The sequence below is a fragment of the Eleginops maclovinus genome, chromosome 12 (assembly GCF_036324505.1).
Source record: "Eleginops maclovinus isolate JMC-PN-2008 ecotype Puerto Natales chromosome 12, JC_Emac_rtc_rv5, whole genome shotgun sequence".
NCBI lineage: Eukaryota > Metazoa > Chordata > Actinopteri > Perciformes > Eleginopidae > Eleginops > Eleginops maclovinus.
In genome coordinates this window covers 28,051,571-28,076,126 of record NC_086360.1, presented here as the reverse complement: position 1 = coordinate 28,076,126, position 24,556 = coordinate 28,051,571, and the positions used below count along the sequence as shown (strand labels likewise).

The 24,556-nt window shown below is 41.3% G+C and overlaps 1 protein-coding gene across 1 annotated transcript in view; it reads left to right on the top strand.

Moving 5' to 3' along the window:
• The first annotated feature begins 2,449 nt into the window (after window positions 1-2,449).
• LOC134873388 (citron Rho-interacting kinase) overlaps window positions 2,450-24,556 on the top strand; it is a 65,180-nt gene continuing 43,073 nt past the window's right edge. The window contains exons 1-8 of the mRNA XM_063896941.1: window positions 2,450-2,692; window positions 13,955-14,052; window positions 16,258-16,401; window positions 17,041-17,160; window positions 22,749-22,919; window positions 23,483-23,536; window positions 23,928-23,981; window positions 24,360-24,500. Coding sequence (XP_063753011.1) covers window positions 14,044-14,052; window positions 16,258-16,401; window positions 17,041-17,160; window positions 22,749-22,919; window positions 23,483-23,536; window positions 23,928-23,981; window positions 24,360-24,500 — 693 coding nt within the window. The 5' untranslated portion in view covers window positions 2,450-2,692; window positions 13,955-14,043. The remainder of the gene's footprint in view (window positions 2,693-13,954; window positions 14,053-16,257; window positions 16,402-17,040; window positions 17,161-22,748; window positions 22,920-23,482; window positions 23,537-23,927; window positions 23,982-24,359; window positions 24,501-24,556) is intronic.

Here is a 24,556-nt window from a genome sequence, read left to right as displayed (position 1 = left end):
TTTGTGGGGCTACATACCCACACATGACTCTACATTGTTATTCAACAAGTTTTACAAGTTTAATTAAGGTGGGAAACTGCAGGTTCAGACATTGTTCAGGATATTGGGCTTTTTGGACTTCCACAACATGTGTCCTTTACAGATTATTGGAAAGAAATCATCAAAAATACACATTTCAGGAGTTTATTTCACTCGATTTGTCTTTTTATGTCTGTATTTTCTCCTAAATTCACCAAAAGTTAGCATAACATAATGCTTCATTTGCATATTTAAACATAGCAATTAAAAAAACATGAAACACCAAACTTAATTGTCTTCATACGAGTAATGAACTGGGGAAGTTTCATTGTGGTGTTAATTATTTAAAGGTGTTTATTCAGCTGCAAAACTTTCTGGGCTTTTAAAATACAAACCTTTTCAAAGCTGCTTCTCAAAATGACCATTTTTCTCTCACCAACCACAAATCTCCAATTACACAACATATTTGAGTTTCATTCTTCTATTTATTGAGGGGTTTAGATCACATATAATCTGTAGCCTGTTTTATAAAAAGAAAATCCAACATGCACGGTGAAATGGGTTTAGTTTTTTGGCGTTTGACAGTATTTTCTGATTTATGGAGTAATCAACTCATAAGAGAGCCAGAAATCTCCTCTTCAGTAGCACTTACACACACCAAACTGTACACACTCATTCCTCTCTATATTATGAAGCTTTCCAAAGAGGCCGGCATTCAAACGCTCATTTATACACACTTTGATACAAAAAGAATGCAGAACATTGATTTATAGGGCAGCTTTTTCTGATTTAAGGAGTGATCAAAAGCGATATCCAAAGCCCTCTCTGTAAAAACCTTTGACTTCAACATGTCAGCAAAATAAAACCCTATTTTTTAACACGTCGTTAACTACTGTGCTCCTTTCTGTTCTGAAAATGTTTGCAGAAAAGCTCATACTTGACACGAGAATACCTGATTTGCATATTTTGATTAAATATTTCATAACACTCGCAATGCAAAAGGTGATTCTCTCAGTGTCAGTAATCCTCTCAGGAAGTTTCAAGTTGATATGTGTTTGTTTTTTTACCCTGTTTTTCACCTGTGCTGTAACTCTCTGGTCTACAGCGCTGTGCTCTCACCTTCTGAGCATCCCGTCCCTTCTGCTGCGCTGAAGTACTGACGCTTGCCAAGAAAGGTTCTTCCGTGTGTGTGTGTGTGTGTGTGATCCCTCACTGTGCATATGTGTGCTGCATCACGGTGACGTGTCACTTGGCTCACTTGAGCATAAAGACCAGGGACCTGAGGTGAGCCCGGACTGGGGCGCCTTGTGAGGTGGTGACAGGACATGGTCTGTATTACTGCTCACACTGAGGCAGTAAACCTTCAACATGCTTTGTTATCTGTGGAAACTCGTTGACTGTTACAGTTAGTTCTTTGCGTTAGTGTTCAGAGCTTTTATTGTGAAACATTTAGTGACGTGTGAGAGGGTTATATGTGACATTCAGACTGTACAGGTTTACGATCGGTGTTATAAAGCTCCTGTTAGAGAGGACATGTCTCCATGCTCTTTATGTCCCTCAGACTGCCTGTGCTGCAGCACCTCTTTTCACCCTCTGTCTGAAACCAGAGCCCAGTCTGCTCTGATTGGTTAGCTGCTTAGAGATGTGTTGGAGCGTTAGCCAATAGAAGCATGAGTGTTACGGTGTGATGTCACTTTGTTTTGGAATTAAACAAGTTGCACTTAATAAGGGGTGATTAAATACTGTAAATGCATATTTCTTCTCTATTTTTGGTTACTTTTTTTTACCAAAATAGCAAACTATGGTGTGAAAGTATATATTCATAGCATCAGAATACGTTTGCAAACTCTTAAAACTGCAGTTAATTGAATTGATAGTGTACTAAGATACTCACACTGTAAATTAGCCGTGATGTATTTATTAAAAGTACTAACTACATGTGGTACAAATACACTTTTGATAGCATACTTTCATTGTATTGCAGTATAAAGTTACCAATATTTACTCAAAATATACTTTATCTGTTTATTAGATACGTATTTTTGCTTGATATAAACATCATCTCATATACAGTATACAGCCTTCATGCCAGCATCTGAACTTCTTCTTAAATCTTCTTGCAGACGAGAGGGAGTCTGGCTGCACACCTCCTCCTCTTCCTCTCTGCTCATCATGGAGGTGTGCTCCAGGGTTACTGTGGTGAGTCTCTAATGAGCCGCACAGTTAGAGTAGCCGTTGACATCATGTTCAGTAGTTTGGGAGCTGAGTGTGTCGAACAGCATAAATCGTTGTGATTAGTGACGGCTGCTGCAGTACGAGGAGAGGAGGAAGGAGTTAGGGGGTGGGACGGGTGAGGGAGGAGAGAGAGAGAGAGGTGGGAGCTTCTTCTCTCTCTACAGTATGTGATCTGCTGCATTACTCTACAAACCATTTCACTGTCGCTCTCTGTAGTCTCTGCCACAACACATCTCTCTCCCTTTCTCTCTCTCCCCTCGGCTCCTCTCTCTCCCCTCCTCCCCAGTGAGGATGACATCCCCGAATTTGATGAACCAGCGAAGCTCTCATTCTGGCTGGTGGCTTCCCAGGGAGACCCCACATGATCGGGCTTACTGGACGAGGAGGTGCCGCGTCTGAGGAGCTTCGGAGAAAAGCTGCAAGCTGTAGCAGTCCCTGAGTAAGTGCTGTGTTATCTACTTATTATTCAGCTAAAGAACGGAAGGGGGGGGGGGAGTGTGTTTGCCTGCTTCGGTGCGTTGTTGTGTTCTCCATGTCAGCATGTTGGAGCGGACTGATTGAGTGACAGCAGCGGAGGATTGATGAGGTAGCGTTGGTAGCTTTGTGCAGCCGCTGTCTCTCGTCTCTGTCCTCGGTCACGACACTGAGACGCTCTGTTTGCCCAGCTCTCTTCCTGTAGCCTGCACTCACACAGATGCCTATCACTCCTCGGGGTGGAGTTCAAACTCTGAGCTGTTTTTAGAGTCGTAATGACACTAATGCATGCTTTTTTTTCCCCTTGAGGAATCAGATGATTGTACACCAAGACTGGGGAAGTTTTGAAGTTTATCTGGAGGTATTTTATAAGCAGGTGTCATCACTTCATATTGCACCCGGACTCGGATTTCGACATTTTGAGATAAAAGTCAAAATTCAGATAAAAGTCGTAATTCGGACAAAGTCACAATGCTCTGTTGGCCCATCTCTCTTCATGTGGCATGAAGCAACATTTTGGGGAAAAAGTTGGGATTCTAAAAATAAGTCAAATTCTGAAAAAGAAAAGTCAAAATCCTGAGAAAAAGTCAGACTGACACTCATGGCTATCACTGCTTTGGGTTCCACCTCTGTAATGTTTTGGGTTAGGCTGAGGGGTTCTGGGACATCAGATGGTGTACCCAAGGACTGAGGAAGTTTTGGAGTTTATCTGGATCTATTATAAGCAGTGGTTTCCCAAATACTCTCCGTAAGCCCCCATGTGGGAAGGCGAATGTGGATTTGAGAAGATAGGAATATAGAAAGTCAGATGTAGAAAGTGTGACAAGAGGAAGACTGTGGTTGCAGGAAAGTATCTCTATGGTAACAGCAGGTTTTGCCAAGGGTGGAGGAGAGGTGAAGGAAGCTTGCTGCTTCTTTCTGCGGCCTCTTCAGCTGGATCACGAATTACAGCACTGACAGGGACTTCTCAGGCAGAACCAAACAGAATTTTAATGAACAGATTGTTGGAGAGACACAGAACATGATTCATAGATAGATGGAGGATGGTAGCGAATAGCAGGGCAGTGGCCCAAACACATTTTCTGGACTAATTGATTAATTGATTTAATCGACAGGTCTGTAAAGCTGAAAAATAAATCTCAGGCGACTCAGACTTTCTGCATTAAGATGGGGCTACACTAGGGCTGCATTATATATGTATTTTTTTAATTGAAATTGGGATGTAACGGAAAATCTGATCATGATTTGTTATGTGAGTGGGGTTTTGAATAATCTACAAAAAGCATTTACACGTTTAATGTCTTCCCAAAAAATAAAATAAAATAATAGATAATAGCTGTTGAATAAAATGGGTGTCATCACACAATGTTTCATTCCCACTCAGGAAATTAAGAATTGAAATGAAAAAAAAGTCAAAATTCTGAGTAATAAATTCAAGTTCAGAAAAAAGTCAAAATTCTGCAAAAATTCTGAGAGTAAAGTTCAAATTGTCTTACATGAACAAAACCCTTTTTGGTCAGATCTTCTTCACACATGGCCCTCGTCCTCTTCTGTACGAAACCAGCAAGACAAATAAGTCGCAATAGTCTGTGATGAGAGTCCCTTCAGGAATTTGAGTTTTTGAAAGAAAGTATTAGCAAAAAACAAAACCACACTATTCAACAACAGTGTCGCATATTTGACCTGTATCGTGATCTCTGGTATATATCAGTATCAAGTGCACCAACAGGATAATACACACTGCCCGGCTATGATCTAGGGTTGCTGCAGTTGGTCTGGTCTAGGTTCAGCAACGTGCCCAAAGAATGAGGTCAGCTGACTCCCTGAATATACTGAAGGACCAGGTTATTCCATCCATGGATCTCTTCTTCCCTGATAGAGCGGGCATGTTCCAAGAGGACAATGCCAGGATCCATCGGGCTCAGACTGTGAGAGACTGGTTCAGGGAGCATGAGACATCTTTCCACACATGGATCGGCCCCCCCAGAGTCCAGACCTGAACCCCATTGAGAGTCTTTGGGATGTGCTGGAGGAGACTTTGATCAGTGGTCCGAATCTCCCGTCATCAATACAAGATCAAAAATGAACAGAAATAAATGTTGAGACGTTGCAGAAGCTCGTGGAAACGATGCCACAGCGAATGCGTGCCGTAATCAAAGCTAACGGCGGTCCAACGGGTATTAGAGGGGGACCTTCTTTTTCGGCCCGGCGGTGTGATTTAAGTTAAAAAACATGTCGTCTTTAAAAGTTCTCCAGGAGAGGTCAGTCACATCTGTTGTTGTTTGTTTTAATCAGTTGACCTGTTTGTGGAGACACATTGAATTGGTGTTGGATGAAACAGAGGAAATGAGACACACCTGCGCGTTGTCAGAAAGAGAGAGGGATGATATCCTCTGCTTTGTGTCGATGGAGGTTTGAGTTGTGATGAGAGAGAGCTCCATATCCTCAAGTGTGGTTCTCCCAGAAGCCTCCTTTAAAGCCCACACTGATCCCCTCTGTCGTTTGGATTTGTGATATAATGATGGAGTGCTTTTGCAAGTGCTCAGCATACTTTTATAGAGTGTGATATTCTGTCAACTCCCGAGTACTACAGGTGACGGAGCATCGAGCTGTAGAGCCATATTTACCCACCTTGTCATCAGTGTTTTCCTTCTGTGCCACTTCAAACTCCTACTGTACAATTTAAAGGGAAAAATGTTACTTTTTTTGAGGCCTTTTTATGTTTCGGGGGGTGTTCCCTTTCCTGTAGTGTGTTATATGGGGTTTGGTGCATGTAAAGGGTCTGCAAAGGCTAAAAAGTGTTCCAGAGGGAGTTTCTCTCCCACACACTTGCCTGAAATGCCTCAATTTGACTCCTTTGTTTTTTGACTTTTAACTTTCTACTTAAATATAATGAAAGTGTGCTAATAGTTCACCATCAGAAGTACAACATATAATGTGCACAAGTGTTTTGATTCTTTAATATATTCTATCACTAGAGTACTATTTTGGTGGGTAAAGGAACCGTAAAATGGGGAATAAATATCCATTGAATGCGTTATTTAGTGCAACTTTCAGTATATTAAGTACAAATTAAGGGGTTTAAAGGAGTGAGAAGAGGTGCCGGCAGTATGACATGTCAAAGTAGAGGCAAAAATACAAATCTCAAGCTGAAAATTAGCATAAGTCCCCTTTAAGGCTTTAATTAGTTTATACATTTGGCTTTGATGCAGTGATGATCAGTGTTTCTTAAAATGCTTCCTTCTAAGAAATTGCAGAACGACTTATTGTTATTGTACAGAATGCAAATAAGTGCATTTAACAAACACATGATAAACGCTACGTAAACATCAGCTTACTCTCTCTCTTAAAATAAATAGCATGTAGCTTTCTAATAGAGCAGCAATATCTGTTCTATTAGAATACGTTTAATCCTGGAGGTTTGCCCTCATATATCGCATGTGTGGGGCCATTCAGCGCTTGTTGGAGTTAAGGGTGTTAATGGAAGAGACTTCTGTTGCTCTTTCTGATCAATATGTACCAATGAGTCTGTAAGACTGTTGTTGGATTGACCTTCAAGGCCACACATATAGTGTAGGTAGCTGGTGTTTCGCTCACAGCAACTTCAATTCTGTCGTCAAAACTTTCGTGTAAACTTTGCAAAATGTGCTCCTTTTCAAAGATACATTTGGAAGTTTCAAAAAGCAGATTTCCACGTGCATGATTTGGGGAAATCAATGCAAATTCACTAAGCCTATAATGTGCCTCCAAGAACGTAATATCGAGCACCGATTCTTTGTCTGAGACGCCATAGGGATCAGTGCAGGATAACCTTCTCTAGACTTCATACCAAGGATCTGAATGATCTGGATCTCGAGGATGTGCTGGAAGAAAGGCTCCTTATTTAACCAAAATGATAATCATGATGACTTAGCTGAATTATGGACTGAGATCACAATCATTGATCACAATTATCCATTCACAGTTTTGAACCTTCTGATTAAACTTTAAGAGCACAGCTTCCACTTTGATGTTGTGTTGCCTACATTCCTGCTAATGTACCAGTCTTTGTCTCAAATTGTGACACCTTAAGTGCTTTTTCATTTCGCTCTCTCTTGTTTATTTCTGCAGCCACAGCATTTGGGATTTCTAAGCAGAGCATGCATTTCAAATTTGAAAACCACAGTGCAAAAGGTTCATTTAGTCGTGAGAAACCCAAATAATGTCCGTGATTAATATTTGATTAGTTGTGCAGCCCTAGCTGAAAGGGGGGTTGGGGTTGTGAGCTTGTTTTTGGAGAATAATCTGTTCCACTAGTGTTGCAACAGGTGTGTGATTCACCGCCGCCCACAGACCTGCAGGAGCACCTCTGGCCCCTGGTCACCTTCAGACTGAATGTAGAGCAACACCATGACTGGGATGCAACCTCCTTCCACTCTCCTCCTCTTCAACAACTCTGACTCACACAGCAGCACACATTATTCAGCCCACGAAAAAGAGCCAATGTTCCTCTCAATGTTTCTGTTCTCAGAAACAAACAGTCATTGTGGAAATATTCCTGATCGAAGGGACTGTAATTATATTGCTAACCAAAAAAATGTAGTATCTTTTTGACAGGAACACCCAGCTCAGATGATCAGCTGAATCAATGGGGGGTATCAGTGGTTATTGCTAACATCTTTAAACACATCTTTACATTTAGGGAACTAAACCTAAATCTTTACATTAAGGGAACTAAACCTAAATCTTTACTTTAAGGGAACTAAACCTAAATCTTTACTTTAAGGGAACTAAACCTAAATCTTTACTTTAAGGGAACTAAACCTAAATCTTTACTTTAAGGGAACTAAACCTAAATCTTTACTTTAAGGGAACTAAACCTAAATCTTTACATTAGGGAACTAAACCCAAATCTTTACATTAAGGGAACTAAACCTAAATCTTTACTTTAAGGGAACTAAACCTAAATCTTTACATTTAGGGAACTAAACCCAAATCTTTACTTTAAGGGAACTAAACCTAAATCTTTACATTTAGGGAACTAAGCTACAATATTTACATTTAGGGAACTAAACCCAAATTTTTACTTTAAGGGAACTAAACCTAAATCTTTACATTAAGGGAACTAAACTAAATTATTGATATTAAGGGAACCAAACTAGAATATTGACATTTAGGGAACTAAACCTAAATCTTTACTTTAAGGGAACTAAACCTACATCTTTACTTTAAGGGAACTAAACCTAAATCTTTACTTTAAGGGAACTAAACTAAATCTTTACTTTAAGGGAACTAAACCTAAATCTTTACTTTAAGGGAATTTACTTTAAGGGAACTAAACCTAAATCTTTACTTTAAGGGAACTAAACTAGAATATTTACATTTAGGGAACTAAACTAGAATATTGACATTTAGGGAACTAAAGTAGAATATTTACATTTAGGGAACTAAACTAGAATATTGACATTTAGGGAACTAAACTAGAATATTTACATTTAGGGAACTAAACTAGAATATTGACATTTAGGGAACTAAAGTAGAATATTGACATTTAGGGAACTAAACTAGAATATTTACATTTAGGGAACTAAACTAGAATATTTACATTTAGGGAACTAAACTAGAATATTGACATTTAGGGAACTAAACTAAATTATTGATATTAAGGGAACTAAACTAGAATATTTACATTTAGGGAACTAAACTAGAATATTGGCATTTAGGGAACTAAAGTAGAATATTGACATTTAGGGAACTAAACTAGAATATTTACATTTAGGGAACTAAAGTAGAATATTTACATTTAGGGAACTAAACTAGAATATTGACATTAAGGGAACTAAACTAGAATATTTACATTTAGGGAACTAAACTAGAATATTGACATTTAGGGAACTAAAGTAGAATATTGACATTTAGGGAACTAAACTAGAATATTTACATTTAGGGAACTAAACTAGAATATTTACATTTAGGGAACTAAACTAGAATATTGACATTAATGGAACTAAACTAGAATCTTAATATTAAGGGAACTAAACTAGAATCTAAACATTGAGGGAACTAAACTAGAATCTAAACATTAAGGGAACTAAACTAGAATCTAAACATTAAGAGAACTAAACTAGAATCTAAACATTAAGGGAACTAAACTAGAATATTTACATTTAGGGAACTAAACTAGAATATTTACATTTAGGGAACTAAACTAGAATATTTACATTTAGGGAACTAAACTAGAATATTTACATTTAGGGAACTAAACTAGAATATTGACATTAATGGAACTAAACTAGAATCTTAATATTAAGGGAACTAAACTAGAATCTAAACATTGAGGGAACTAAACTAGAATCTAAACATTAAGGGAACTAAACTAGAATCTAAACATTGAGAGAACTAAACTAGAATCTAAACATTAAGGGAACTAAACTAGAATCTAAACATTAAGAGAACTAAACTAGAATCTAAACATTAAGGGAACTAAACTAGAATCTAAACATTAAGGGAACTAAACTAGAATCTAAACATTAAGGGAACTAAACTAGAACCTAAACTAAAGTAGAATTTCTTCAGGATAATGCAGCAATACTAGACATTTGTTTATGTTTAGAAAAAAGTTCTTTCATGAAAAGCTAACGGTTTGAGTCTCATACATCACCCCTTACTCCACCCTTTATCTAGTTTATCACTTTTTAGACCTCACGCCTGACTTCTGCCTATGAGCCTGTCATATTTCTTCAGTATGAGACTAATAACTCCCATTTAATCGCAGGTAACAGTCACATCCTATGATGGAAACAAGTTTAAGTTACGAGCAGAATATGAACCGTGTCTCCTGTCATTTCACTGAGCCTTTAAGAGAAAAGTTATTGGTGATTGCTTTCAGCGAGCTCATTATTGCAGGAGGGGCCCAGCTGCTCAGTCTGTGGATTGGCTCATTATGGGCAGTCAGTTAGCACTCGAGTCCGAGAGGAAGACAGCCAGATCTGAGCCCCATCTGCTGCCGCATGCTAGGATGGCACCCTGTAACGGACTCTTCCACTGGCTGCCTGTTGAAGAAGTTCAGCTCATTGTTAAGAAGCATGATAGGTGTGGACTCTTGTCATTGGGACTTGGACTCCAGTTAGGCTCTGCGTATGATAACTTGCAATGACTCCAATGGCGTGTCTCTGTCCATTCCATGCTTTAAGTTCATATTGAAAAAGTTTAACAATTGCAATGATAACATAACAAGTGTCTGTGTATCATTAGCAGCTAATGGCAGTGTCATGATTGGTGGAATAACCGGTCACTTAAGCTCCTCTTTGCCATGTTAGATGAATACTTAATAAACTAATTGTCTTAAGTTATCTGTTTGATTACGCTGTAGTCTTACTGTCAGTATTTCAGTGTTCAAATGATCGACATATCGTCTTATATCACAATCTCTCGTAAGTGTCTTGTCCTGGTTTTAAAGGCGGCATCACAGTGAAGTAATGTCCTTTTCTGAATTTACCAGACGGCTCTAGTTGTTATTTTTCTAGTTTCCCATGCCACATAGTCATTAAATCCACAATGCTGATGTAATTTGTGAAAGCACTGGTAGTCAATCCTCTAATATCCTCAGAATATTCACATTTATTTCCGACCGATCATGGTATTGAATGTTCTCCTAGTATTACCATTATTTCTCGTCATAGAGACGGGATATTGCCAGTACAACTACAGATTTAAGGGGGCACTTGACTTGAATTAACTATACTTATGAATGAAGTCACATGTCTGGTTAGTAGTGTCTAAGAACATATAGATGTAAGCCACCATGAGACATGAACTAGGAGTAAAATATGGCTTCTGTGAACACCTTCTAGGGATCTCACCTGCAAGGTTTAAATGTTTCTCCACCCACCTTGCAAACTGGTTTTAGATCCAGTATAATTTGACATGTAATCCAAACCGAACACCTGTTGATGCAATGTGCTTCCAGGCTGAAGATCAGCAGGCTGCAGGGTAACTCTTACCTCAGCTAACACGCCGCTCATGCCATCGTCACCCGTTTGACGCCACCTGCTCCTGCATCATGTCCCGCTGATATAACATGAAGACCAGGCAGTATTCTGATGCAGCACATTCTGTGTGGCCTGCTGTGTGACTGAACAGCTCACCCCTCAGATGACCCTCCAAGCATAATGACTACATCAGTGACATTTCTGGGCAAATATTAGCAAGCACCACCGTCATCCCTGGAGAATCGTGATCTCCGTTTGTTTATCCGCATTGTCTGCTTTGCTTTGTTTTTGAAGCAGATGCTACTGATGTGATCTTCTCTGCAGTATGCTGGTCAAAGAGACTTTACTCAAAGTGAGGAAGGAATGAGTCCAGTAAATAACCCACTGGTGAATTTAAAAACGGAGGTTGCTAACAAGTGTCTAAATAAGACGACTAAACGTCATCTCGCCTAACATTAGCCTCCTTTAGCTTAGCAGTGGTGACGTGAAGTCATGTGACCGTGCTGTAGTTCCTTTATAGCCCAACATTAGCCTCCTTTAGCTTAGCGGCGGTGACCTGAAGTCATGTGACCGTGCTGTAGTTCCTTTATAGCCCAACATTAGCCACCTTTAGCTTAGCGGCGGTGACCTGAAGTCATGTGACCGTGCTGTAGTTCCTTTATAGCCCAACATTAGCCTCCTTTAGCTTAGCGGTGGTGACGTGAAGTCATGTGACCGTGCTGTAGTTCCTTTATAGCCCAACATTAGCCGCCTTTAGCTTAGCGGTGGTGACGTGAAGTCATGTGACCGTGCTGTGGTTCCTTTATAGCCCAACATTAGCCACCTTTAGCTTAGCGGCGGTGACCTGAAGTCATGTGACCGTGCTGTAGTTCCTTTATAGCCCAACATTAGCCTCCTTTAGCTTAGCGGTGGTGACGTGAAGTCATGTGACCGTGCTGTAGTTCCTTTATAGCCCAACATTAGCCGCCTTTAGCTTAGCGGCGGTGACCTGAAGTCATGTGACCGTGCTGTGGTTCCTTTATAGCCCAACATTAGCCTCCTTTAGCTTAGCGGTGGTGACGTGAAGTCATGTGACCGTGCTGTAGTTCCTTTATAGCCCAACATTAGCCACCTTTAGCTTAGCGGTGGTGACGTGAAGTCATGTGACCGTGCTGTGGTTCCTTTATAGCCCAACATTAGCCTCCTTTAGCTTAGCGGTGGTGACGTGAAGTCATGTGACCGTGCTGTAGTTCCTTTATAGCCCAACATTAGCCACCTTTAGCTTAGCGGTGGTGACCTGAAGTCATGTGACCGTGCTGTAGTTCCTTTATAGCCCAACATTAGCTTTTTAGTTCAGAAATCATAAATTGGTTTTAATATGTGGAGATTATCCTGCTGAACAAAACGTCTGAGTATCATAAACTTCTATTTGCCACAGTATCAACTCAAGTGTAGCTCTTATCCGTACAATAATATGTCATCCCTGCACCACTCTTTAAAGCACAGTCAAAAAAGGAAAATATATGTGATAATACTCCATACTGCTGCAGTAAATCCACACTGGAGTCCTCATGAGTGGAGCGTGTTACTGTAGGGAGGAGTGGGAGGTGAGCCTCTGCTTTTAATAGAACTTCTCCCTCTGCCGCTCATTCTGCCGCCTGCCTCACCATCACAAAAGCTGCCAAATATATCCAGCGGTGGTAAAAGAAGGCTGTTGTGTGAACACAAGCCGGCTATTTATAGCCTCGCCGGTAAGCGAGAATATCAGTGTAGATTTGGTCAGCACAGTATGTTTCTTCTCCTGCGAACAACATATTCTATCTGCTAGTCATCTGTGAATAAGTGTTATACGTCCTCCCTGCCTGATTGCTAATTACTGTGGTGTTAGTCAGAATTGCAATTTGCTTTTGAAATGTAATTAATAATTGGCGTGACTGCTTGATTAGCTATTTGTAATTAAAGAATCTCTCTAATGTCTAAAGCTGCTGGATACTGTCCCTCATGGAGTTGTGAGATTTATTAGAAATATTCTCTTCATTGTTTTCCTTTTCCAATCTTCAGATCCAATCATGTGCATTAAATGTATTAATTTATTTTTGTATTTATAAGACAATCCTTCTTATATCTGGACTATACCATACAAACAAAGTACAAGAAGTTAATGATTGTGTCTGAATTTAATCACCATTCATGTTTAAGGCCTGCATATACACCTGAACATCAGCAGGAGAGGACTCTTTAAAGTAGAGACACTACATACTGATATACACCTGAACATCAGCAGGAGAGGACTCTTTAAAGTAGAGACTCTACATTCTGATATACACCTGAACATCAGCAGGAGAGGACTCTTTAAAGTAGAGACACTACATACTGATATACACCTGAACATCAGCAGGAGAGGACTCTTTAAAGTAGAGACTCTACATTCTGATATACACCTGAACATCAGCAGGAGAGGACTCTTTAAAGTAGAGACACTACATACTGATATACACCTGAACATCAGCAGGAGAGGACTCTTTAAAGTAGAGACTCTACATACTGATATACACCTGAACATCAGCAGGAGAGGACTCTTTAAAGTAGAGACACTACATACTGATATACACCTGAACATCAGCAGGAGAGGACTCTTTAAAGTAGAGACACTACATACTGATACACACCTGAACATCAGCAGGAGAGGACTCTTTAAAGTAGAGACTCTACATACTGATATACACCTGAACATCAGCAGGAGAGGACTCTTTAAAGTAGAGACACTACATACTGATATATACCTGAACATCAGCAGGAGAGGACTCTTTAAAGTAGAGACTCTACATACTGATATACACCTGAACATCAGCAGGAGAGGACTCTTTAAAGTAGAGACACTACATACTGATATACACCTGAACATCAGCAGGAGAGGACTCTTTAAAGTAGAGACACTACATACTGATATACACCTGAACATCAGCAGGAGAGGACTCTTTAAAGTAGAGACTCTACATACTGATATACACCTGAACATCAGCAGGAGAGGACTCTTTAAAGTAGAGACGCTACATACTGATATACACCTGAGCATCAGGAGAGGACTCTTTAAAGTAGAGACGCTACATCAGAACCCATGTGTGGGATTAGTTATTGAAATTGAAGTCTTATCTATACTGTATGATTATAAAAGATAAGTGTGTTACATCAGAGCATGAGTCAGCCTCCAGGCTCCAGGAGAGGTTGTTCATAAGAACTGTTTTGTCCATTGTGTTTCTCCCTCCTCTCTCCCACAGATCAGCGACTGCTTCCACCGACTCTCTGCAAACACCGTCTCCTCCCGATAAGTCTCATCAAACACTCAAATCAGAACATTTCCGGACACATGTCACAGGTATTACTCTTCACATGGTAAGAGTTTGTTTCCACAAATCATCTGTTCGTCAGTGTGTGTGTGTGTGTGTGTGTGTGTGTGTGTGTGTGTGTGTGTGTGTGTGTGTGTGTGTGTGTGTGTGTGTGTGTGTGTGTGTGTGTGTGTGTGTGTGTGTGTGTGTGTGTTTTATCTATCTTTAAAGTCCATATTATTCTCTGACTATGTGTGATATTGGGGCCAATTGTTGCATACATCTTTAGCTGTACAGGCTACACTACAAACTACTAAAGTACAGCAACTGCTAAGAAATATATATATATATATATATATATATATATATATATATATATTAATGATATATATAATATATCATTAAAGGGTAACATGATCTTGAATTGAAATGATTAAACACATTAAAGTTATTCACTTTTTTAACGACTGAAAATAACATCTTTCCTCCCAAACATCTCTCATCATTCTGTCCCTCCATTAAAACACGTGTTATCATTGATTTTTATTACTCCTTTTGTGGAAAACTACTCCAGGTTTTTACTCTTAGGACGTGTGGAACTGAAGTTATCAGAGAAACATGCTGAGCTAACGTTAGCGACCGCCACACTGCATAAAAAAAACTCAGATTTCTAAAGTAAAGCTGCTTCAGTCGCCCATTGTTTTGAAGATGGGAAGAAAATAAAAACGGTTTTCCATTCCATTTCCTCTCCTCTCCTTTCCTTTCCTCTCCTCTCCTCTCCTCTCCTCTCCTCTCCTTTCCTCTCCTCTCTTCTCCTCTCCTATCCTCTCCTCTCCTCTCTTCTCCTCTCCTCTCCTCTCCTCTCCTCTCCTCTCATCTCATCTCATCTCATCTCCTCTCTCCTCTCCCCTCCCCTCCTCTCCTCTCCCCCCCTCTCTTGAAAAGCTGTATTCAGTGTTAAAATCTATTTAAATCGGCCCATCTGTTGTGTTTTGGAGAGGAAGAGACTTAATTCAGCTCCAATTAAAAGTCTTCTGAAAGATGAATTAAATAGGAATCCTAACAGTGAGAGCTGACTGCAAACACAAACTCCCATGATCCCACGCTGCTTCCCAATGCCACCAAACTCTGCCTTTGTGATGGTTTCCATTGAGAGATCCTGGTAGTGTGTGTAAATACATGAGAAATACTTAGGGATGCTTTCCAGTCAGGTTGGATTCCAGAAGCGGCTCCAGCCCCATGCTGTGGCGCCGTGATGCTGTGAGTGTGTGCCTGCAATCTGACTGTGTGTGTGTGTGTGTGTGTGTGTGTGTGTGTGTGTGTGTGTGTGTGTGTGTGTGTGTGTGTGTGTGTGTGTGTGTGTGTGTGTGTGTGTGTGTGTGTGTGTGTGTGTGTGTGTGTGCTACAGGCCCTAATGCGTTAAAGACTGAGCTAATTGTATCATCAATCGCTACCAATGACACGTGCAGTCCTGTACACTCACACACTCAAACACCACAAGTGGGGCTGCACAGTTAACCGAAATCAATCTAAATCACAATACGGACAAGTGCAATATCCAATAAATACTAAATGTGTGTTAAAATATAATGCTGAAGGAAGTATTGTGGAGCTGCAGAGATATCCTGGCCTACAAATGAAATGTTATGAGATAATAAAACATATTTTTGCTAAAGATCCTTTTCAAACATCGCATTAAGGGTTGCAATATCACTGAAAAATAATCACATTTAGTCATTTTCTTCCAGTCTTGCAGACCTAATCACAAATGCAGTGTTACTTATATTGTTATTAATATCTTAGACTGTTAGAAAGCATCTTGAACACAGATACACTGTCAAAGGAAGCTGTAAAAAACATAATCTACTAGGGACCAAAGAACTAGTGAATTTCACTAAACTTTCTGGGAAAATCTCCACTTTTATTTCAACTGAAAGAGATTTATCAGGACGGCCGTCGTTTCAAATGATAAAAACAAAGACATGCAGCACTAAACAAGGATATGAACTAAAGAAGAACAGGCCATACCTTAAACAATTGTAGATATAATCAAAACCTTTAATTTACTGAAGAAGAGACGTGGATATTTTATTTGTAGATTTGTTTAATAAAATAAACAAAAATCTATTAATTTTGTTTATTTTGTAACCAAGAAACAAAATAAAAGACATTTCTGTAAACAACGAGTATTAGACATTGGATCAAAGATCTAATTTCGGGTTTAAAAGTGAGTCTCATGCTGTGTGTGACCGCAGGTCGAGCAGGAGATCTCTCTGGTGCAGAGGAAGATGTCTGACCTGGAGTCTGTGCTGCAGCAGAAGGATATCGAGCTAAAGGCGTCAGAGACCCAGAGGACCATCCTGGAGCAGGACCTGGCCACCTACATCTCAGAATGCACTGTGAGCCCTGCATACACACACACACACACACACACACACACACACACACACACAAACACACACACACACACACACACACACACACACACACACACACACACACACACACACACACACACACACACACACACACACACACACACACACACACACACACACACACACACAGACCCTCACATCTGTTCAGAATAACCTCAGAACTTGGCATGGTAATACTTAATAATGCATGGATTTAAAGTAGTGATCTTTTATTATATACACTTTAAATATTGCAAGTTCATCTCTTTCAGTCCACTAGATGAAGCTGAGAAGAGTTTGGCAGGAAGTTGATCAAAAGAAATATCTGAGAAAAGAAGTAAAACATATGCAGAACATTTGATTTGTGTATAAAACAGGTGTGGAGAAATGTCATTTACAGTTGCAAAAATGTGTTATCTCAATACTTATTACACGACTTACTAGGATACTCCATTCTGATTGGTCAATCGGGAGTCAAATCGTTCGTGTATTTAGTAATATTAGATTAAAGAGTTTCAAATGTGTCCTGTAACCATTGCAGAGCTGTTGCTTTAAACAGTGTGTAGTTTATCTAAATGAACACACAGACTTGGACTGAACATTGTTTCTGTTTTGTTTCAGAGTCTGAAGCGCAGTTTGGAGCAGGCTCGAATGGAGGTGACACAGGAGGACGATAAAGCTCTGCAGCTGCTGCACGACATCCGGGAGCAGAGCAACAAGCTGCAAGAGATCAAAGAGCAGGTAGGGACACACCTCGCTAAAGACAGCGTCGTCACGGCCAACATTAGCCGCCTTTAGCGTAGCGGTGGTGACGTGAAGTCATGTGACCGTTCTGTAGTTCCTTTATAGCCCAACATTAGCCGCCTTTAGCTTAGCCGTGGTGACGTGAAGTCATGTGACCGTGCTGTAGTTCCTTTATAGCCCAACATTAGCCACCTTTAGCTTAGCGGTGGAGACGTGAAGTCATGTGACCGTGCTGCAGTTCCTTTATAGCCCAACATTAGCCGCCTTTAGCTTAGCGGTGGTGACGTGAAGTCATGTGACCGTTCTGTAGTTCCTTTATAGCCCAACATTAGCCGCCTTTAGCTTAGCGGTGGTGACGTGAAGTCATGTGACCGTGCTGTAGTTCCTTTATAGCCCAACATTAGCCGCCTTTAGCTTAGCGCTGGTGACGTGAAGTCATGTGACCGTGCTGTAGTTCCTTTATAGCCCAACATTAGCCGCCTTTAGCTTAGCGCTGGTGACCCGAAGTCATGTGACCGTGCTGTAGTTCCTTTATAGCCCAACATTAGCCACCTTTAGCTTAGCGGTGGAGACGTGAAGTCATGTGACCGTGCTGTAGTTCCTTTATAGCCCAACATTAGCCTCCTTTAGCTTAGCGCTGGTGACCCGAAGTCATGTGACCGTGCTGTAGTTCCTTTATAGCCCAACATTAGCCGCCTTTAGCTTAGCGGCGGTGAAGTGAAGTCATGTGACCGTGCTGTAGTTCCTTTATAGCCCAACATTGGCTTTTTACTTCAGAAATCATAAAGACATGTTAGTATGTGGAGATTCTCCTGCTGAACTAAATGTCTAAGTATCCTAAACTATTGTTTGACACAGAGAGATTAATCAAAAATCAAATGGAACATATTTGCAGTATATAAAGCAGAAATCAAGCAGTATCATAATGTCAGCCAGATGGAGCAGGTCAGGTCACTGAGGCTGAGTGTGTGGGTGGAAGTGTTAATGAGGCATGTGCAGCTCTCTGTACATGTATTGCATTTTCAGAGATGTCTCACATGCAGTTCCCTAGTGATGGCAGCTTTTTGATCCTTGAACTTTTTAAAGGGTACCAACAACACCATGGTAAAAAAACAAGGGTAGCAGTAGATATTTCTAAAGTATAGAAGTAGCTGGTAATCTTTACAAATTGCTCATTAAATTGAAAGAAAGAAACACACTTAATCTCCCTTAGAGTGTGGATCGATTCTCCTTTTAGTTGATTAGTTATTTTTAATCATTCTGTGGGGCTTTCTACCTCGCTGTGTCCACAAACTCCGCTTCCTCCTATTAAAACACCAACAAAAAACAGTGAAATTAAGTCATACAAAATACATTAAATGTAAGCATAAAGCACCTTTAAGACCGTTCCCCCAGCTGGAAGGATGATGGTGGATGCAACGCGTCAGACTGAATAATTATAGGAAGTGTTACACTCTTATAAAAACTCATAAAAGCCTGTAAGCGACCGCTGGGTCAACGCTCCCTCCGAGGATAACTGTTGATGTATGAAGAGACAGGGGAGGCTTACTGTACACACAGCCTTTAATTACTGAGTGTGTGTCATGCATGAGTGTGTGTGCATATGAGGAGATTGACAGTTTAGGACAACAGATAGAGAGCGTGAGTAATCCTCTCCCTGCCGTTATGCACCATTTGTTGTTTTCAATTGCAGAAAAAAGAAGGTAATAGAAAAAGCAGTCGTTTTTTTTTCCCTCAGCCTACACTAGCGCGGGTTATCAAGCACTCAATACATTGTGCAAACCGTTGCCATGGTGACGAGAGCCCTATACCTACGAGTGTTGGGAGCGCTGATGCAGTGGGCAGCTCGTACTGCTGGAGGAACAGAGAATCAGTGGATATAAACCGACCCTGAAACCACTGAGAGGCACGCACCCGTTCCTGGAGAGGGCCTTTATTACCCTGTGGGTTTATACACTGGGGGAAAAGACAGCTTTTAATATGATGTACTGAACATAAAGGAGGTAGAAAATGCAATTTAAAAGGGACTTTGAACCTCAGCTCAGTAAATCTTGAGTAAAGGTTGCATGTGTTTTTTGAAATATAACACAACAGAAACACAGACACCATGGGGATTAAAGTTCAATCAATCAAAGCTAATTGATGAAGTTCAAAATCACACATTTACATTTGTCTCCGAGGACTTTACAGTATGTACAGAAAATGGAATTGCCTCGGGGAGAGCAACAGAGGAGGGTATCCCTCCCCCAGGACGGACAGACAGACGTGCAATAGATGTCATGTTTGGATTAGACTCAGCTTTATTGTCAATGCACACATGAACACAGATGCAGTGCACGACGTTACAGTATATTCACATATTGATAACAGTGGTGGCATATGTAAGGCGAGGTACAGAGAAGAAGAAGGAACCCTTACTGGTCCCTCAGAGGGGACATTTACGTTCTGCTTCTGACTGGTGGCCTTCCAGTTCCCAGGCCAAATGCCCACGGTCTTCACCACCACAGTGACGTTAGTGTCAATTACAGATCAGGTTTGAAGCAGATACGGATCAGGGTTAGGGTTGGGGTGCAGGGTTTAGGTATATACTTTAGTTGAGTTGTGATATAAATACCTGCAGAAAAGTTGTGCAGTGCTTCATCACACAGCATCCTTTGCCTGCCGATCCTTCTCTGGTTCTGTAGACTCATTTTTGAAGAGTGATCGTGGGTATTATCGAGCGTGCATCGTTTTTTATACTAACTACACTTCACCATGAATGTCCACTTGTGTTTAAATGCTTTCTGTGTGTTCTGTTCTGTTGTCTGAGGGTCAAAGACACATTTGTCAGCTGTAGGAATAATAGATGCTTGAGTTGATTAGCTGCATATTCTCTGCGTAAATCACCGCAGACTGAACGCTGTTAATGCTGCAAATACATTCGGCCATAGGCTCGAGCACCATTGTGTTATTTGTAGCTTTCCACTTCAGGATACTTGAGCTTAACTGTGGTTTGAAGACAAACGTGTTCTGAATGGCTGCACTCGGACTCGGGTCAAAGAGCCGCCTCCATCCCATCGCCTCTCTGACCTCCATGCTCTGTGGACGCACGTCTCTGCTGTCCTGATGCAATGACTCGTACAAATGCATTTAAGGGAGGCCCACTTTGGACAGTCTCCTCACTTTTAATGTGGTGAGCTCAATTGTGCAAATGAAAAGTGACGGGAAAAGAGTGCTAGACAGAACAAGTTGCAGAAATTGCTGAACACAGACTTCCCATTTCCCATATGCCAAAGAGGTTTTAAGGCTTCTTATTAAAGCACTGAGGCCCCTGGGGATCCCTCAGGAGGAACTTTTTTGGGGGAAAGGTGTCTTTTCCCTCAGTCACATCTATATGCTAGTGCTAATTTCAGCATGTTGCTATGTGGAGGAGAGCCTGCACAGCTGAGAGTGAGTTTGTATTCCTCCTCACTCTTGATTTTTTAGACTTATTAGATCACGGGTTGGACATTGGTGGTGTGAATTGCTCCCAAACCTCAGTATATTGTCCGGGGGTTAACCAAATAAAGGTCAGGATGTGTCTGGTGTTCAGGCACATGCTAAAGCTAAACACTGACAGCAGGATATTCATAACAATGTTCTTTCTGTCAGGAGGTGTGAGTAAAGGTTATTTTGGGCTGTGGGAAGCTGGAAATAGGCCTCAAAGCAATCCTTATAGGGATAAAATATGATTAAATCAAGCAGAGTGTAGTCTGCATCTTCAGATCTACGAGGATAATTTCCCGCTCATGCGTATTACCCGGCTCTGTGTTCCCGTTGGTGGATCTCAGCAGGGTATTTACGCCGGCTAAATCCAGCATTTCATCTTGAAAAGCATCTGTCTCCCACGCTCTGTCATACCACTGCACTGTTTATCATTTTCCTGCAGAAAGCTCGCAGTGTTGGATCAACAAACTGTAGAGATTGTGGGAGGGGGGGGGGGGTTATTCATTTCTAAATAAAAGAAATCTGTGCCAGAGCCATTAAGACCTGCAGACATATGCAAAGAGAAGTTTCACTGGAGAACTGCTGTGGGAAAAACAGGCTTTATATGATGGCTGTGTGAACGCAATTCAGGTTAGAAGGTAATGGCACTTAAGGTTGTGCATGAATGGATAATTAACTGCATCTAAAGGAGGAAAACACATATATGTGTACAATTATACTCTAGGATGAGGCTGCAATTTATTTAATGCTTTTATTTATTGACTTAGTTTGTCTAGAAAGGACTTTTTTGTTGTGTTTTTTATGCATATAGTATAAAAAACACAACAAAGGAAACATGCCTTTCAAACCGAATTAAATAATAATGATGGCAATAAAAAAATCAGAGAAAAATAAAACAAATAATAATAAAATAATGAAAGAAAAATGTGTAATAATCATAATAATAACAAGTGTATTTATTTTGTGTTAAAACATTTGAAACATTATAAGAAAATACAAACATGCATATTCATCCCTTGGCCATTGCATTTACATTATTGGTCTGCCTTTAAAGGTTGTATTTGCAATCACACCTTATCCTTTTTTAGACTTCTTTATGAACCCTGCATAATGATCGAAGTGGTAAAGTGTACCAGAGATTCCTGGTTGTATCTGAAGCCCGTTCCCCGTCAGTCTGATGTTGTCCTAACGTGAGACTGAGCGTCACTCTGCAGCAGGATGCCTCCCTCCTGACAGACAGGGGGCTAAATCTGTTAGGCTGTGTCTAATTCCTCCCAGACAGACGTGAGCATTGAGCGACTCTGGCTGAACAAATGTGTCTTTCTGCAGCAGATTTGACACGTAATGGCTTTCATACAAGCTTTTTTAATTACCTCCATCGAGCGGTTTTCACGGTGTGAGGTTCCGGATCGGCAGCACGTCTCAAACGCATCTCTTATGAATGACTTTGTTCCTAAATGATTCAACAGATCTGCTCAAAGAACTTCTGGGCAGATGGAGAGCTCTTTCCCACATCATTTGCTGCTCTGGTGGAAGGGCTCTCTTAACGACGGCTAAACTGTTCCTCCATGTTAACTGAATGAACGTCTGAAGAGACCCCCCATTCCAGGTCCTTCGAGGCCTATGTGCTCTACTGAGTGGAAAGCACTCATGGAAATACTCCTTTTTGAAATGTTAAAGCTCCTTGTTTAGTCGTTTTTGAGTAGAGCTATTGATCCCCTTTCCTCTCGTCTCGACTCATCTTCTCACCTTGTCTGGTCTTGTTTCGTCTCCTCTTGTCCCTTCTCTTGTCCCTCCCCTCCCCTAATTGCCTTTTCTTTCATATTCTCCCTCCCTGTTCCTTTCCTCTCCTCTTCTCCTCTACTCCCCCTCCTCTCCCCTCCTCTCTTCTCCTCTCCTCTCCTCTCCTCTATTCCCTCTCCTCTCCCCTCCTCTCCTCTCCTCTCCTCTCCTCTCCTCTCCTCTCCTCTCCTCTCCTCTCCTCTCCTCTCCTCTCCTCTCCTCTCTTCTCTTCTCATCTCTCTCCTCTCCTCTCCTCTCCTCTCCTCTCCTCTCCTCTCCTCTCCTCTCCTCTCCTCTCTCTCCTCTCTCACCCGGCGGTTTCCTTGTCCTCCCTGCAGGAGTACCATGCTCAGCTGGAGGAGATGCGAGTGTCCATCCGGCAGCTGGAGGAGGACCTGTCAGCTGCCCGTCGCCGTAGCGACCTGTACGAGTCTGAGCTGAAGGAGTCCCGTCAGTCCAGCGAGGATCTGAAGAGGAAGGCGGCCGAGTACCAGCAGAGGATGCAGAAGGTCTGTACCGACCCGGAGGGATCATAGGAACGGGGATGGTTTAGAGCAGGGGCCTTCAACGTTTCTCAGGCAAAGGACCCCCAAACTGATGGAGGGATGGAGTAGGGCCTCCCTATCATATATATTGTATAACATTGGGTGTTATATTAAACTGCGCCTATCTCAAAAAATACAATCGTCTTTTCAATAATATTGCAATCTTAGTCAGTTAGACTGAATAGGCTCTCGGCCAATCACAGGGAAACTGACAGAGCCGGCGTGAAACATGCGGCCTCGTGATTGGCACAGCAGCGACAGGGGTGGGTCTTCCTCTCTGTGTACAGGAGGCTTGTCGGGACAGGTCTAGGCTAGTCTTGTGCTGTGAGTGAAAGATAACATCTTCTGCCTTAATTTATCCGTCGCTACAATATGTTCGAATCGGGGCACCAACATCACTTGTGTCCTCAGAAACACACACACCAAACAGGAAGTAGATCGGTCCGAGAGATCTGATGACAGACTTGAAGTCATTTTGAAGTTCCTACTTTACAGTTAACTCACTACAGTGTCTTATATCTCCACAGGTCAAAGAGCAAAGCAAAGCAGACTCAGAGGAGGTGGTCGGCAAGTTGGAGAAGGTAGGAATGGAATTTCATTTGATGAGCTGCAAGATACAGTAGAAAGACAGAATAATATTCAACCGTTTCCTTCGACTTTGCTCATTGGTTCTTTGTTAAAGGACATTTTTTTATGCAAAAATGTCAGAAAATGCTGTTTCTTTGCTTCTTAAAAATGAAGGTTTGCTTCTTTTCTCCTTTTTTTTATCATTAAAGATGTTTTAAGGTATAATCTTGGAATTTGAGAAGCTGGGACGCATATCTTTCACTATTTTCTGACATCACTAGTGCAATCATTGGATGGAAATGAACTGATTTGGTTCTGTGATTGATGTTCATGTGGGTTTCAACAGAGGATGATAACCTTTGATATGAATCTGTACTCATCATAAGGACTGGTTCTGTGTTTCAGACCAACACTGAGCAGCAGAGCAAGATCCAGGAACTTCAAGAAAAACTTACCAAGGTATTTTCCCCGGGAACATTAATGAATAATTCATATGAGCTTATGATGCACGAGCTGTAGCTGCAGTTTAACCTTTCAGACGACTCTCTTTACCCTCCCTGACCCCTCTCATAACTCATGGGCTGCACACTCAGATTTCCTCTGTAAGCTGTCCTATTCAAACCAAAGTTACTGCCTCATTATTAGCAATCAAACACGCATGCCTCATCGACGAAGATAACTTCATCCTCAATGTGTTTGTTCTAAAAATGAATATTCAAAACCTTTTTATGCATTTAGTGGAAAATCAGGACGAAAAATAAAATGGAGGTAGAGATCTTGATCTGATTAAATGTCTGTTGAAGTTTCAGGGTTGACATGTCTTCTGTTAACCCCCAGTCAGTGAAGGCCAGCGCCGAGGCCTCCGATCTGCTGCAGGGCCTGAGAGCGGCTAAAGATCGCATGGAGCGAGAGCTGGAGAGACTGCAGAACAAAGAGGACTCCAGCGACAGCCTGAGGAGACGCCTCCGAGAGACTGAGGTACACACACACACACACACACACGCACACACACACACACACGCACACACACGCAC